Here is a 14,176-nt window from a genome sequence, read left to right as displayed (position 1 = left end):
CCACACACTTATGGGAAAGATTTGCGAACGCATTCATGAAACGCCACAGAGCCCGTATGGACCCGGAAAAGGTGCATAAGAGTTTCGCTTATGGTGCCTAGGGTGGGAGTGCGTGATTTTCTTTTCCCTCCCTCTCTTTTGGTTGAACGTTTGTCAGGAATCCTTCCTCATCCAAAATTTTCTTTCTTATTTTGTCTACCCGGTCCTTCCCCGGTCGATAGCGGCTTGATTGACAACAGGAAGTGGGGAACAATTTCGCCGAAATCGCGCCGGCGGAAATTTCACAGAACCCAGCTGTTAGCGAGGTTTGCCATGCTTAGCAAATTACCAGTGCAGTAGTATCTACAGAATTCACTCTTGGGGAAACCTACAGAATAATGAAGGTAAAGACTTAGCTAGTCTTTAAACACAGTGAAAGATAATTGAGCGATGCGTAATGCCCGGTGTAACTTAAGCTGCCTCATCAAACTTTATCTTGTAACCTAATTCAGGAATTTAATTCTCTTCTATCAATGACATGTTTTGTATCGTGATATCTCCAACAAATTTAGGGACAACTTCGTTTTTTCCTCGTTGTACCCGCGATCTGTTTTCAATTATTCTTGCATGATATGTGATGATGTCGCTCTCTCGGCACATGATATGTGATGATGTCGCTCTCTCGGCACTTAATATGTGATGATGTCGCTCTCTCGGCACTTGAAGCTGAGAGGAATCGATTTGAGGCAAACTTTGATAAACACATTAAAAAGACCCGAGTTTTCCTTAAATTTGTTTCTCGAAAAATCCTTTTTAGACAACGAGCACCAACTATAGACATGGAAAAGTTTATTCTCTGCGAAGGAATGAGATTTTTGACCGCTTAGCCTTCGATTGTGGGGCTGTGAGCATCGCCTTCTAACGGGGGGGGGAGGGGGGGGCATATGGGGGGCATACAGACACGTAAATATCATTTACGATAGAAGGAAATTGCACCTAGGAGAATAAAACGTATGCTATCTCAAATTCAACAATTTAAATCAAAAACCTCAATTAACTGAATGAGAAATAATAATTTCAACACAGGAGTGTAAATTTGAATTTTTTTGAATGAGTCTGATGCTCAATGTGTGAGTTGTAAGAGCTTTGAAATATTCTTGGTACCCCTTGAGGATATATTCAGAAACATCAGTGTCCAAAAGCAGCCTTGTTGACTGAGACCCAACAAATACCCTTTCCTGATGATACAAAATTATCCAAGAGGCTGCACCCTACACGCCATGGTTGACAGTTGTGGTAACAAAGACCCTAAAAGCTGAGACCTAATACCTAAGAGCTGAAAACGAAAGCCCAAAAACAAAGACCTGAAAAGAAAGACCTGATGGATTCCTGTTTCTTTGTTGATTCATAAACGGCCTTCATCAATCTGAGTGTGGTACAGTAATTGAATTTTTTTTTTCAGCCAGACCAGTGTTAAACAAAAACTGGAGGAGAAGACATCATAGCTAGGATGATGGAGATCAAAGTAAAGCTGATCAATTATGTCATTGATTATGGGATGCTTTAGATTGTCTGAATCATGGTAAAGAAGATCAAAACTTGCTTGTTCAAAATTCACACTGAAATATTAAATGAGCCTATAAAAAGAGCCCTTCTGTCTTTTCATTGGCTTTAATTTTAAAGTAATGTCAAAGTAACAACTGTGTAAAAGAAAGCTCTGCATGATTGTCATTTTAATCGCTGAGCCCTTTTCATTTATGGGGAATCGAATAAACTGAAACAGTTTGTACCAGAAGCATATTTTTGCATACAAGCTTCAAAAGAGCTTGAACAAAACTTAATAGATAAATTTTGAACATTTAAAATTCATGTGGATGACTGCACACAAACACCACTGTGAACAGATCATGGAGAACACATCACAATTTGATTCAGAAGTAATTTATATAATCCAAGAATTCAAACCAGGCAAATACTGGTAGCAATGTTTTGCTAGCTGCAATCTTTAAAGCTGGTGAATTTTGGACCAATCAGGAGTGTTGGAAAGCATTCTCTTTTGAAGTTGGCGTGTTATTTTGAAAATGAGGGATCATTTTTTTTTATCTTTGTTGTCAGGTCTTTGTTTTTGGTTCTTTGTTTTCAGGTCTTTGTTCTTGGTCTTTGTTTCTCAGGTCTTTCTTTTTGGATTTTAGTTTTTGGGTCTTCGTTTCCAGAGTCTTTTTATATAAAACTGGTGTTTGATTGCATGTTTTATTGGTATTAGAAAGATTAAAACTGGAGTTGGATATTTCCAGTGGGAAACTGTAAGAAGATCTAAATCTATATCTAAATGTCTAATCTGCAAAGGGCAATACAGCCCATCTTCAGCAGATATACTCACCCATCCCATCCCAGGGGAGGACATCCACCACACAGTAATCTTGTGCATGGGAAATTAATGTCTCCTACCCTTAACCCTACAGGAGACAGGACCTACAGTTTATTCGTCCTTATCCGAGAAGACTAGAATATCTATCCATTTCTTGATATTATAGAAAGGCAGCACAATCTCCTCAGTTATTTTAAGACCCTGAGTGTTGGTCTGGCCGGGGCTCGAACCCTCGACCTCCCATACAACAGTCCGGCACTCTAGCAATTGAGCTAACCAGGAGGCAGTTGTTGAATAAAGAAAATAAAGGGGTCCTCCTTTTCCCAAGGTCTTCATTTTCAGGTGTTTAGATCTTTGCTTTGGGGGCTTTTGTTTTCATTACAACCCATGGTTGACATATGGCACATTGCAAGCTACTGGTTTATTGACTTGCTTTCATAAGTCTAGAATACCGTTCTTTGGGGCTGGCTTGGGTAAAACGGTTGCAAAGAGGGAAAGGAGTGTTTAAAGTAGAGAATTAAGGGATAAAGAATAAAAATAACAAAACCAAGAAAAGTATTAACAGTAAACATTTAAACCAAATTCAAGAGAAATACAAGATTACTATTACCAGAAAGAAGTGATAACTATTATAATAATATTTTCTCATTGCCACTGTTAGACATCTCTTTTGACCATTTTACTCTCAGCTTTCATGTAGAAGAAATATTTGTCCCCAGTATCAATGAGGCCCTGATAGGGTAAATTCCGATGGGTGACATGGCATTGAAACAGCGACATCTGGGAAATCAAAATGTGACTTTGACCACGACATTGATGAAATTGCAACAGTGACATCAGAACCTTCTGAAATGGCGACGTGACAAAGTTTGAAATTCAGACGGGTGACCATAACAGGGCCTCATCAATACATCGATTGGCAAGCAAAAAAGTGATGAAACTATCACTAAGGAGAAATATTTTTGATTTAACACCGAATTCTTAGAGCTACAGTTAAGAGAATTGACATTTTGCCCTTGGGAGTGAAAGGGTTATATCTTTAGATTTTTGAAAGTTTGTATTTGTAAGCGTGCAAACGTCCCTGTGTATTTCTATGAAGTTGTTTGTTATAAGAAGCACACTACGAAAGTACTAAACACGAACTTATAAGCAAGCAAAAGGAATATACCTTTTGCCACTGCAAGAAATGAAAAGTTTCAAGAGTTGAAGCTAAATTACTATTTGACCCAGGAGACTGATTCCTGCCTTTTTCCAGGTGAATGATTTCTGATTTATCAGCACCATTTTATTAACACTATTTTGTTCTATACTCATTAATTTCTTATTCTTAAGAATAAAATTCATTTTCCTATTTAATAGCTATGATTCATGATTCCACTTTCCTTATGAAAAAGTGATAGGAATTAACATGTGTTTCTATTTGTTAGGAGCTATCTATAAAGATGTAGATCTGCTAATAAGCCAACCTGTAGACAGGAATTTCTTTATATTTTGAAAAATATATAGTAAATAAACCCCATCAGGTGGCTGGTACGTTAGCTGATAATGTTTGTGGAAGAGATATCATTCCAAAAATGAAAATTTGACAGAGAAATGAAGCTTTGAGGGTAAATGTGAAATTTTGAGGACATTCTCTCAACTAAGCTAGGACATCATCAGCGGACAATTACCAGCAAGCCTGAAGAGGTTTTATTTATCTTAAAATCCTCTTGTTAATTACATGTAGTGCACTGCCAGCAAATTTGTTTACTCTTTTGTACTTTGCAAAGCAGTGTTTGAGTTCAGCTTTTCAATTAATGTCACTACCACTGGATTCAAGGAAACAAGTTCACTTTTCTTTCATGGAAGAAGTAAAGATCATGAAAACTTGAGCTGGCTTTTTTCTGCTAGCCTTTTTGTTTTCAACAGAAATAATTGGTCAACAAATATAGCCCTAAACCAGGGCTATTGTGTGATAACTGTTTGGTGGTTTTGTATCATCATGATGTGACATAAAGTAGCCAATAGAGTCACACAAAAATTAATGTTTGGGTCATAATTTGTAATATACTCTATCTGATGTCTATTTTCCATTTTTATCAGGTTTTGTTGGTTGAACAAAATTATTTCTACTGTCTTTGGTGTGCCCTCTTCATGACCATGGAGTAACATGGAACACAGTCGTCAACTTGAGGCAAGGTATGATATACATTGTAAGTTACAGTTAAAAGCTGTATGTCTGCTTCAGAGTGCAAATGGCATGTTACATATCATTTTTACCAGGTATGGGAAATTGCATGCTATCCTAGCCAAGTGGTCAAACTTTTTTTTTTACTATTTTGCCCAATAATTATTAAATGTAAGAATACCTTCAAAGCAGTTGATTATTTTTAGACTCTTTTTGCAAATCTTGCTTAAGTATGTCTTCAGTTTATAGTTTGTGGCAAATGTGTCACTTTTGCATTCTGCAGTAAATAATTTTGCGGAGATCGATGTACAGATATCATTTGTTGTGCCACTTTCAAAATTAGATGAAAAATTTCTCTCTCACTCTTTAATTCAAGTTAATGGCTGCAATTAACCCTTTGCACTCTAACATCAGTATACAGATTCTCTTTACCGCTTTCCATATATTTCCTAAGGTGGTGACATGAAGAATTTGTTTAACATTACAATAAATGGCTTCTTTGGTCAGTTATCAATTCCTTTCTTCTCATGACTATAATGTTTGATTCAGGGGGTGATATGGCAAAGAGAAATTAGTTGTCAATCACCCTTAGAGGGGAAAGGGTTAGGAGTTATGTGTGCAAGTAATTATAAAATCCCCAGAGTAAACAATGTTGTAGTTAAGGAGAAAGGTTGAATTAATCTGAAGTTGAAATTAATGGCCTCAATTAGATCAATTAACTATTCTTTGGCCATATTCCATCATTACTAGTTCAGTCATCATACAAAAATCTGAGACAAATCTCATTTGATGTAGAAAATTGTTCCTTCAGTTTTCAGACTGAACTGTCACACACGAATTATAGGTGACAGAAAAAAAATTGTTGGGACATCAAAGTAACTGGAGGGACAACATAGTTTGTAAATTACTCTTTAGTTAATTGATGACAACTGAAACCAGTCTCTGATGAGGTTTTATTTGACCCTTCTGATTGTTGATTATAATAAGACTTTGTTATCTGATAAGCTACAGAGAACTTGTTCAGAGAGTATCCAGAAACTACAGTAATGAACATTCTCATAATATGGTTTACCATGATTCTGATGCAGAAAGGTAACTTTCATAGGACCAAAATATCAAAAATTGTCAAACATCTTTTAAAGAAAGGATTTTAATCAGACAACTTAATTAGTTAACTCCCAGGAGTAGCTAAAATGCTTTCCAAGTTATTTATAAGTTATTTTTTTCCAATCAAATACATTGTCATACAGACAGGTGAAAGAGGAGATTACAAGAATTATCCTTTTCTCTGAGGTGGTGTTTGATTGAGCAACAAATTCTCACAGTAACATAAGGAACATTAGGTTTAAAGTAAACAGATCTGTGGATTTGTCAGAACTCAAAAAAAAAAAAAAAATGAGCTGACAATTTCCATAACTTTGTGGTGTATAAGAAACAGGAGTCAGGTCTAGAGATATAAATGACAGCCCTGTTCCTTCCAGTTGTGATCAAAAGGGAATTTTGTTGTACAACATCAATGTCCTTTTTTAATGTGAAAGATGATGAATGAATAGAAAAATATCAACTCGGACATGCCGTTGAAATAAAGTGAAATTCTGGAAGCAAGTATTGTCAGTAAAAAAAAAAAGTAAAAAAAAAAAGTAAAAAAGTGTTGAAAATTTGGAATGAGAGGTTTGAAGGTGACTAGCATCTAATTTCTCCTGACAATGCCATCCCTGATTCACACATTAAGGTCAGGAGAATAAAGGACATGATCACCAATTAGAGAAGCTCTTGATTGTTGGACAAATTCTCCTTGTCAGCACCGTAGGAAATGTACAGAGAACAGTATGGAGAATATGCATACTGATGTTAGGCTGTAAAGGTTATAACAATAGCACAATGTTTTAAGAATAAGCGACAACGGGGATTTTATTTCAACATAAAATTTTGAACAGCTTTTGACAAAACACCAATGAATCTTTTAGAAAATGTCTCTTCACTACCAGGTAATAAAGAAACCAAATTTTGACTGTCACTGCAGCCAGTTGAATTTGTTCATGTATTTACATAAGATATTGGAAAATGTTTTTTATTTCACTATACACTACATAACAAAAACTGTTGCTTCGGCTGGGGGTACTGAGAAAAACTTTCCCCTTGGTATTGCCAAAAATTCACTTTAACTTGTAAAGGGTATACAATGAAACTAGTAACATCTTTTTTTTTTAATTGGATAATATTTTCAACATTTTTTTCAAATGATGTTTCTGTGTTTTTAGTTTTGTTTAGATTTTGTTTGTTCGTTTTTTCTTTTGTAATGGTCCAACAAGAATGGCCAGTTTGGTACACAAGTCGCCCGTACATCAGATTGGCCACTGTCAGCGGCTTACTTCATAAATAAAAATAACTCATTACGTCACGCAACGTTCGAAAACGTTTCTCGACGTTTGGCAATTTCAAACCACTTTACAACTATCGAGCTAAAAATGCCAAGAACGGCCTAAAAACTCTCTAAGACAACAACAAAGAGGTAACAATGCTAAAGTCTAGGGTTCAAAGCGAAGATGTTCATAGGAAAACCCAGTTCGTTCCGTTAAGATGTTGTCAAACTCGTTGTCGATCGATTTCATGGCCTGATGCTTTCGGAGCTAGCACTTGTACGTGTACAAAGTATTTGAATTCAAGTTTTTATAAGTCTATGAGTTCACTTTTCCAATGGGTTGATCTTCAATACCTTTCCTGGCAGCTTCGATACTTGTGACAGGAGCTTGACATATTTATTCTTGAAGAAGTCTCGCTCGCGGAGGGCTGTAGCTACCTGTTGTTTTAGGCTGTCAAGCTCTTTTTGTAGACCGTCTCGCTCGACCTCCAAGTCATTCTTGGTCTGGATTCTACGCATCCTTGAATGCTGGGCATAGCCTCGGTTTTTCAGTGTCCTTCGTCGTTGCTTGACCCGAGCGATTTCATCCTTCGAAAGCCCTCTGGTTCTCAACAGGTTGTTGATTTCTTTCACAGAGAGCTCTCGTAGCTCTGTTTCTGTGAACAGAGCCTCTTTAGCGCTCATTTCGAGGGTAAAAAAGTGTCCTGTGCTCGTTGAGCTACACGCAGATGGAGATGGGCTCAGATTTGATTGCTCTGACGCTGCATCCTCCTCGGGAAAATTGCGCGATGGAAACGTCTCGCTCAACCAGGCGGGCATTTCATTTAAGTCCAGAGTGGTGTCTGGGACGTTTTGCGCGGGTTCCTCTTTCTCCTCTGAGGGAATTAACCAGAACGGCAAATTATAGAAGTCGAGGTCGCTCATCATAGGATCGCCAGTAATACTTAGCTTTGAGATATCGTTGCTGTCATTCATAGGCATCATGTTGGTAACACTGTTCTCGGCGAGTGTAAAATAATGCGGGATGAGCGGCTTACAAATCAGTTTAGAACGAAAGTATCACAGCTGTGTACTGCAAGTTCTTGATTCACTTTGAATCAACGTCGATGCCTTCAAAATAGAAGGCGAGATGGAGAATTGAGTGTCAAGTGAAGATGTAATCAAAACACGTGTTTTCACTTCGATTCCTGGAGATAAAGTGAAAGTCTGTGTCGCAAGCGACCGGTTAAAACCAGTGCAAGAACTGTCCAAGATTGCACCACGAAGATTTTATTTATGTGATGATGTAATGTTGCCAGAAAAAGCTCATTGTTATCTGACCAATCATGGACAGTAACTGGGGCATGTCCGGGCGGTTGCTAAGACGACGTTGAGAGTCTATGACGAACGGGGAATCCCCTACTTTAGCTACCGTGACTGGTTTTCAACGAGGAGGGCACAAAGTTATAGGCTAATTGCACGAAAAAATTTTGAATTATGCGGAATCTTTATTTTTGGCGATCGACAATGTGGGTAGTAAACTTTGACTTCATTCCGGATCGAATGAAAGCAAGATAAAATTAAAAAAGCAAGATTGTTTCGTAACTCAAAATGATGTTCCAATTATCTAGCTTATATTTTACATCAAATGAAGCTTTTAAAAAGTTTGCTTAACCTGAACAAAATAATCGTTTTCTTTGTAAATAAAACCAGACACTTGCAAGGAATTAGAAGGTGAGGATATACGAAATGCAGTCATTTTTAGAACTTTCGTAGAATAGCGCGATCGATCTGATGAAATGTTACCAAACAAAGGCGTAGATTTTGCTTTTGCGATCAATAGAGCATAGAAATCTGACACGTCACCATGAATTGCGTTGAGCTTTACAACTTACCACTTGTCAGTAGCAATGATTGGATATACCCTCTACATAAATTTTCCTACTATTTGTCGGTCCAAGGACGGCAGTTTTAAATATAGCCGTGACTCACAATTATCATATTATTCAGTTGAATGCGATCTGTTACACTGAGTTAAATTTAATTTTCTTTGCGTCTTAAATGCTTTATGGTTGTCAAAATTCACTTCGTCATGCCTGAACAAAACGTCCCAATTTAGCTCTGAGCCGTTTTTTTGTAAGATTTGAGGGCTTTTTAAGCCTGCTATGCACCTGTGATACTTAATTGTTTCAAGCTCTAGAGAAATCAAACTCGTTTAGGAATAATGTGACAATGTTATTGCAGTGATTTCGTCATTTTCCTGAATTAGGAGACTCCTGGTATAATTTGAATTACCGTTAAAGAAGAAGAGTAATATCCCAAGAAGAAGTAAAAGAGCTTGGAAATACTAACATAACATAAACAATAACATTAATTCATCCGTTTCTCCCTTGAGACTACAACTATTTCAAGCTATTTTCCAACAGCGTGAGTCATCGTTTAACCAGCTTCGATTGCCAAAAGGAATTGATCGTTCGTAAACAATTTATTGTCAAAAACGTGAACTTAATTTTTACCTTAAAAGGTCATGTTGTAGTATGTGTTACTCTGCGGGTAAATTACCAAAGAGGTTAGTACTGATAAAAAATCGTGTTACGTGTGTTTGTAAGGTATATGAATTGTTTGAAGCCTATAATTAGGGGCCCTGCAACCCGTCAGGAATTGAAAATCTCGGCAGGTTTTTTTCCCTTAATGCCGTCTTTACAAATAATTATATGAGTGGAATCACTTGAACTGATCCATGCTTCGCGACACACATTTAAACAGAAGGTATGAATATTCAAGACACGGCAATCAGAAATAATTTTAAGTTATGATCCTTCAATTTGACACCCGCGAACGCACATGGAGTGTCAGTTTGCGTGGATTGAAGATTTGTTTTGAACGTGATTCGGCGGAATTAACTGGTTTGCGTGTGTCACTAGCGAAACATGATCTCGTAAGTGATGAAAAATCGCGTGTACGATATTTAGATTAGGCAATGTTGAAAAATCGTGTTGTGATTACACGTGAGCTGTGTGATGTCGAACTCCACAACCTGACGTAAAGAAATTTGAACTAAGTTGCATCTGACGCAAATCAACGCTTGTTAATCTGTTAGAATGTAACAAACACGTGGATCGTAAATGAAACGGCCGTAAAAATACCTCGTGGTTTGGACATTTTATGCGTTTGCCGCCTCAGTCTTGCCCGAATCTGCCTTGTTGTTTACACAGTGACGTCAAATTGTAATTCCCGCGCTAATGGCACCAGTCTTGATGGAATAAACACAAGCCTTGGGTGATAGTAAGGGAATGAGAAGCGGTGGTAGACTCTCTATTTGTAGTCTTATTACAAGAAATAGCTTCAGTAAATCGCGCTATCTTGATAAAGTTATATATATATATATATATATATATATATATATATATTACGCGTATTTACCCCTCATAATGCATATGTTCAAGCGATTATTTAAAAAACATCACATGATGTTGAATCGGGCAGAATCGAAAACGTGGTGGAAATTATAATTTTTTTTGCCAAATTTGGCAAATTCTTGATCATTTTGCAACGATGAGTTGAGTTAAAAATTATGTTATGTGCAAGTTAAGTTTTTTTAAGTTGTATTCAGTTTTAGAAATCGAGTGAAAGTGGCCTGAGCGTATTTTTGGTTAGACAACTTTCCATATGCTTTGTTTGCGGTTCGTTGCCTTTTTCTTGACTTTTCTTCAACACCGGTGATATTGCTTCTCCTTTTCAACAGCAAAGTTAAATATCTCTTTTGTGTTCGAAATAAACAGGCCTTTTATATTGGTTTAACTTATAATAAACTTCCAAAGCGATATCGGACGAATTTTTCAATGGTTTTTAGAAAATTTCGCATGCGGTCAAGTGCCTGAAACTAAACTATGTCTTCTCGCATTGTGTCTTCGTTCCCTGTCGGTCAGGTTCTCGTGGTAGAAGGAACCGAACTCGAAATACAAAATAAGCTTGGTAGTGGAGCTTTTGGCGTGGTCTTCAAAGCAAGGGACCTACTTGCGAGTGAATCTGTCTTTTACGCGTTGAAAGATGTGGTGTGTTCAAATTCGGCTTCAATTGGCAAAGCAATCAGCGAAGTGGAAACCCTTCGCCGTGTGAAGCACGATTTTATTGTAAAAATTATAGCTGCCGACCAGTATGAAGACTCACGCGGAGGATTTCACGTGCTGATCTTAACGGAATACTGTTCAGGTGGGAATTTAAACGACAGATTGTCTCAACCGAGCAGCGAGGAGAAAACTCTTAAATGGTTGAGCCAGATAGCGAGTGCGCTGAGCTATTTACACTCGCTACAGATCGTCCATCGTGATGTGAAACCAGACAACGTAATGCTGACGGATTCTACAAGAGAGGACTTAAAACTTGGTGATTTTGGTTTAGCCAGAGAGTTTCTTGCGTTGAAAAAAGTAGAAACACTGTCGGCTTCAAACTGCGGGTTGGCGCAATATTACATGCAGTCAGGTACAGGCCCTGCTCATTGGATGGCCCCCGAGGTTTTCACTTGTCACTACACGGAGAAAGCAGACATCTTTTCCCTTGGTGTGCTATTCAACGCAATCATTGTACGAGACTTCGCTTACTCGGCTAACGAGAGGCGATGGTACGGCGCATTCGTGAAGGTTTCCGGTGGAGTGAAACTTGGCCTCGGGTATGCGATGGCAATACTCGGCCCAGCAGCCATGACCGAGTTCGTTCACGATCACAAGCTGGGTGAGGAGAACGGATTTCGAGGATTGATAATAGATACTTTGAATTTTGTCCCGCAAGAAAGACCCAGAGCCGAAGAAATTTACTACAGAATTGAGGAAATCGCCACAAATATCCGCCTGCAATGGTCAGATGAGGAACATATCCAAAACAAGCGTTCAAGAAGAAGGAAAGTGCGTAGGCCGAGAATAAGTAACAAATGCTCTATTAATTAGAACTGTTCAATTAATTGGGTCAAGAGGCTGAAATTGCGGTATATGTACGATCGGATAGATGATTTATGGAGTAAACTGTAAGCGGAATAATTTCTTTAATGATTATAGGTAGGTAATACAAAACTGTGCGCTGATATAATGATTGGACGTGAACATACACTGGTTTTAAATTTGTTCTAAGGAAAAGACCTCATCACTAGTGTAATCACGAGGGGCCCATACAATCTGTTTGTGTAGCCGATTGTTATTTTATAGTTAATGTACCAGATTTACCATTTGCCTCACCTTCAGCGATATATTGCTGACTGTGTAGATAAATCAATGATAACTAAACGTTGAATTACGTTACCTGTGGTGTATAGTCGTCCTTTTGCCTCAAAAATGATTTTTTGAGCGATTTTGAATAAGTTGAATTCGTCATTGACTGTCACTTATAGTAGAAAGACAAGGGTGGAAACCTTGTTTTGAAAGGATTCAAGCGCCCGAGCGATTTTTCCCCCGAAAATCGCATTGCTCCGCTTTCAAACTTCGGAGCATTAAGGTCAAAAGATTCACGATTCTCCTCGTACCTTCCAGTCGAAAAACCATCCAAACGGACCAGAGCTAGCCCTCGAAGAAAATCAAAATTCCACAGTATTAGAGCGTCTGGGATGCGTAGCAAGATTCTCATGTGCCAACCAGATATTTTGAAGTGGTCATCGTTTAACGTCGTCCAATCAGAAAAGGGCAATCAGCGTGAAAGTTTCTGGCTGGCACACGAGAATCTTGCTACGCATCCCAGACGCTCTAATACTGTGGGATTTTGATTTTCTTCGAGGGCTAGCTCCGGTCCGTTTGGATGGTTTTTCGATTGGAAGGTACGAGGAGAATCGTGAATCTTTTGACCTTAATGCTGCGAAGTTTGAAAGCGGAGCGATGCGATTTTTGGGGGAAAAATCGCTCGGGCGCTTGAACTCTTTCAAAACAAGGTTTCCACCTTGTCTTTCTACTATAAGCGAAAGTCAACGACGAACTCAACTTGTTCAAAATCGCTCAAAAAATCATTTTTGAGGCAAAAGGATGACTATTCACCACAGGTAAGGTAATTCGCACATTCACTATAAATTAATAACAATCGGCTACACAAACAGATTGTATGGGCCCCCTGTGATGTAATATCAAAAGATGGAGAGAGGAACTTACAAGCTTCAAGGATTCCACACTTGACTGTTAGCACCTTCCTTATTTCGGATGTAGATAAAGGCTTGCTTTCTCCTTTGGAAGATAAAGAAGTAAATGTAAGATTTTGAAAAACAAAAATATCAGAGGCAATCATGAAAATACTATCGACAGCCTTAAAGAGTAACAACATTTTTTTTATTCCAGTAAAGCGCATTTGATAATGCTTACGTGGAATTTGCATCATATTACTTTTAGTATATTTAAAGATATTACTTTTGGTATATTTAAAGATATTTATTAAGTTTTTGGTAAATATGTGTGTGTGTGTGTGTGTGTGTGTGTGTGTGTGTGTGTGTTGTATACTAATTTAAAAACAATTATTCACCTCCACTTTGGTGAATAGGGATTTTAAGCAAACCACGACGGCTACAGCAACGAGAACGTGGAAAAACAATAGATCTAATTGGCAGAACAATAGCCCAGCACATGCGTTTTCAAACTTTGTACATTTCTTAGCCGTCCGTTGCAAAACAACAACGTGAAATCACCAAAATTTGCGTCGTCTGTAAAGCTAAACCGCGGCGGCAAGTTATTTTAATTTACATTTGGAACTCAACGCTACTTTTATGCGTTATGTTGAGTTTGAGGTCTGGCGCCCTATGAGACGGTAAACACATGTAGCCATTTTCGAAATTCTAACTAAAAGTAGAAACTCGTTTTTTAATCGACGTCTTCCGTGGCGTTGCCGTCCTGACTGCTTAAAGTCCCTAATAACTGTAAATTGTTTTTTGTTAAAAGTAACATTATTTTTATTTATATTATATAGAAAAATTCAACTTTACTGATTGCCCTACTGATTTGCTTTGTATAAAAACGCTTTTTGGTATACTAATGCACAGTTACTTGTACTGGAAAGAACAGTATTAAAATTTTTACGTACAGAACTTATCCTTGTAGCTCCTGGTTTCACAGATTTGAAGCAACGACTATTTAACTTAATGCATGCCAGGCTGGATACCAGTCTTTCCCAAGTAAAACCTCCCGAATATCTAGGCATTTTCTGTTAATTTTTTTGTTTTTTTCTCTCCTGTTATTTTAATAGCTTTTTCAAAATGCGGGTCCCAAATGAGTGTAAATTATTTGGTAAACGCTATCCGAATGCAGTTCTTTATAGTTCTGGTCTCTCTTACAAATTAAGTCGAGGCACAAGCGGCTCA

The 14,176-nt window shown here is 37.8% G+C and overlaps 2 protein-coding genes across 8 annotated transcripts; one reads left to right on the top strand and one right to left on the bottom strand.

The window, feature by feature from the left end:
- The first annotated feature begins 3 nt into the window (after positions 1-3).
- LOC111333469 (serine/threonine-protein kinase PDIK1L) lies at positions 4-13,903 on the top strand. Of its 7 annotated transcripts, none has more exons than XR_015998915.1 (5): positions 4-71; positions 222-383; positions 1,442-1,561; positions 4,430-4,525; positions 10,785-10,923. XR_015998915.1 is itself a non-coding variant. In XM_022939037.2 (2 exons), exons 1-2 carry the CDS (start codon positions 9,668-9,670, stop codon positions 11,796-11,798), a joined length of 1,140 nt encoding a protein of 379 aa, XP_022794772.2. In that variant the 5' UTR covers positions 9,634-9,667; the 3' UTR covers positions 11,799-13,903. The 7 variants fall into 7 exon arrangements, 1 of the variants encoding a protein (XP_022794772.2); XR_015998916.1 differs by adding an exon at positions 9,251-9,424 and having other exon boundaries at positions 44-383; positions 10,785-10,917; XR_002695148.2 differs by having other exon boundaries at positions 48-383; positions 1,442-1,504.
- On the bottom strand, positions 6,399-8,142 carry LOC111333470 (uncharacterized). Its single transcript, XM_022939040.2, has one exon. It carries the CDS (start codon positions 7,858-7,860, stop codon positions 7,201-7,203), a length of 660 nt encoding a protein of 219 aa, XP_022794775.1. The 5' UTR covers positions 7,861-8,142; the 3' UTR covers positions 6,399-7,200.
- Positions 13,904-14,176: the final 273 nt, after the last annotated feature.

This window comes from Stylophora pistillata, chromosome 3 (genome assembly GCF_964205215.1).
Source record: "Stylophora pistillata chromosome 3, jaStyPist1.2, whole genome shotgun sequence".
NCBI classification, from domain to species: Eukaryota; Metazoa; Cnidaria; class Anthozoa; order Scleractinia; family Pocilloporidae; genus Stylophora; species Stylophora pistillata.
This window is presented reverse-complemented; position numbering and strand designations above follow the sequence as displayed.

Coding starts and splice junctions, on each gene's coding strand:
- LOC111333469 (XM_022939037.2), top strand. CDS start 9,668: ATGATCCTTCAATTTGACACCCGCGAACGCACATGGAGTGTCAGTTTG. Junction 9,794..10,784: donor CACTAGCGAAACATGATCTC/GTAAGTGATGAA, acceptor CCTGTCGGTCAG/GTTCTCGTGGTAGAAGGAAC.
- LOC111333470 (XM_022939040.2), bottom strand. CDS start 7,860: ATGATGCCTATGAATGACAGCAACGATATCTCAAAGCTAAGTATTACT.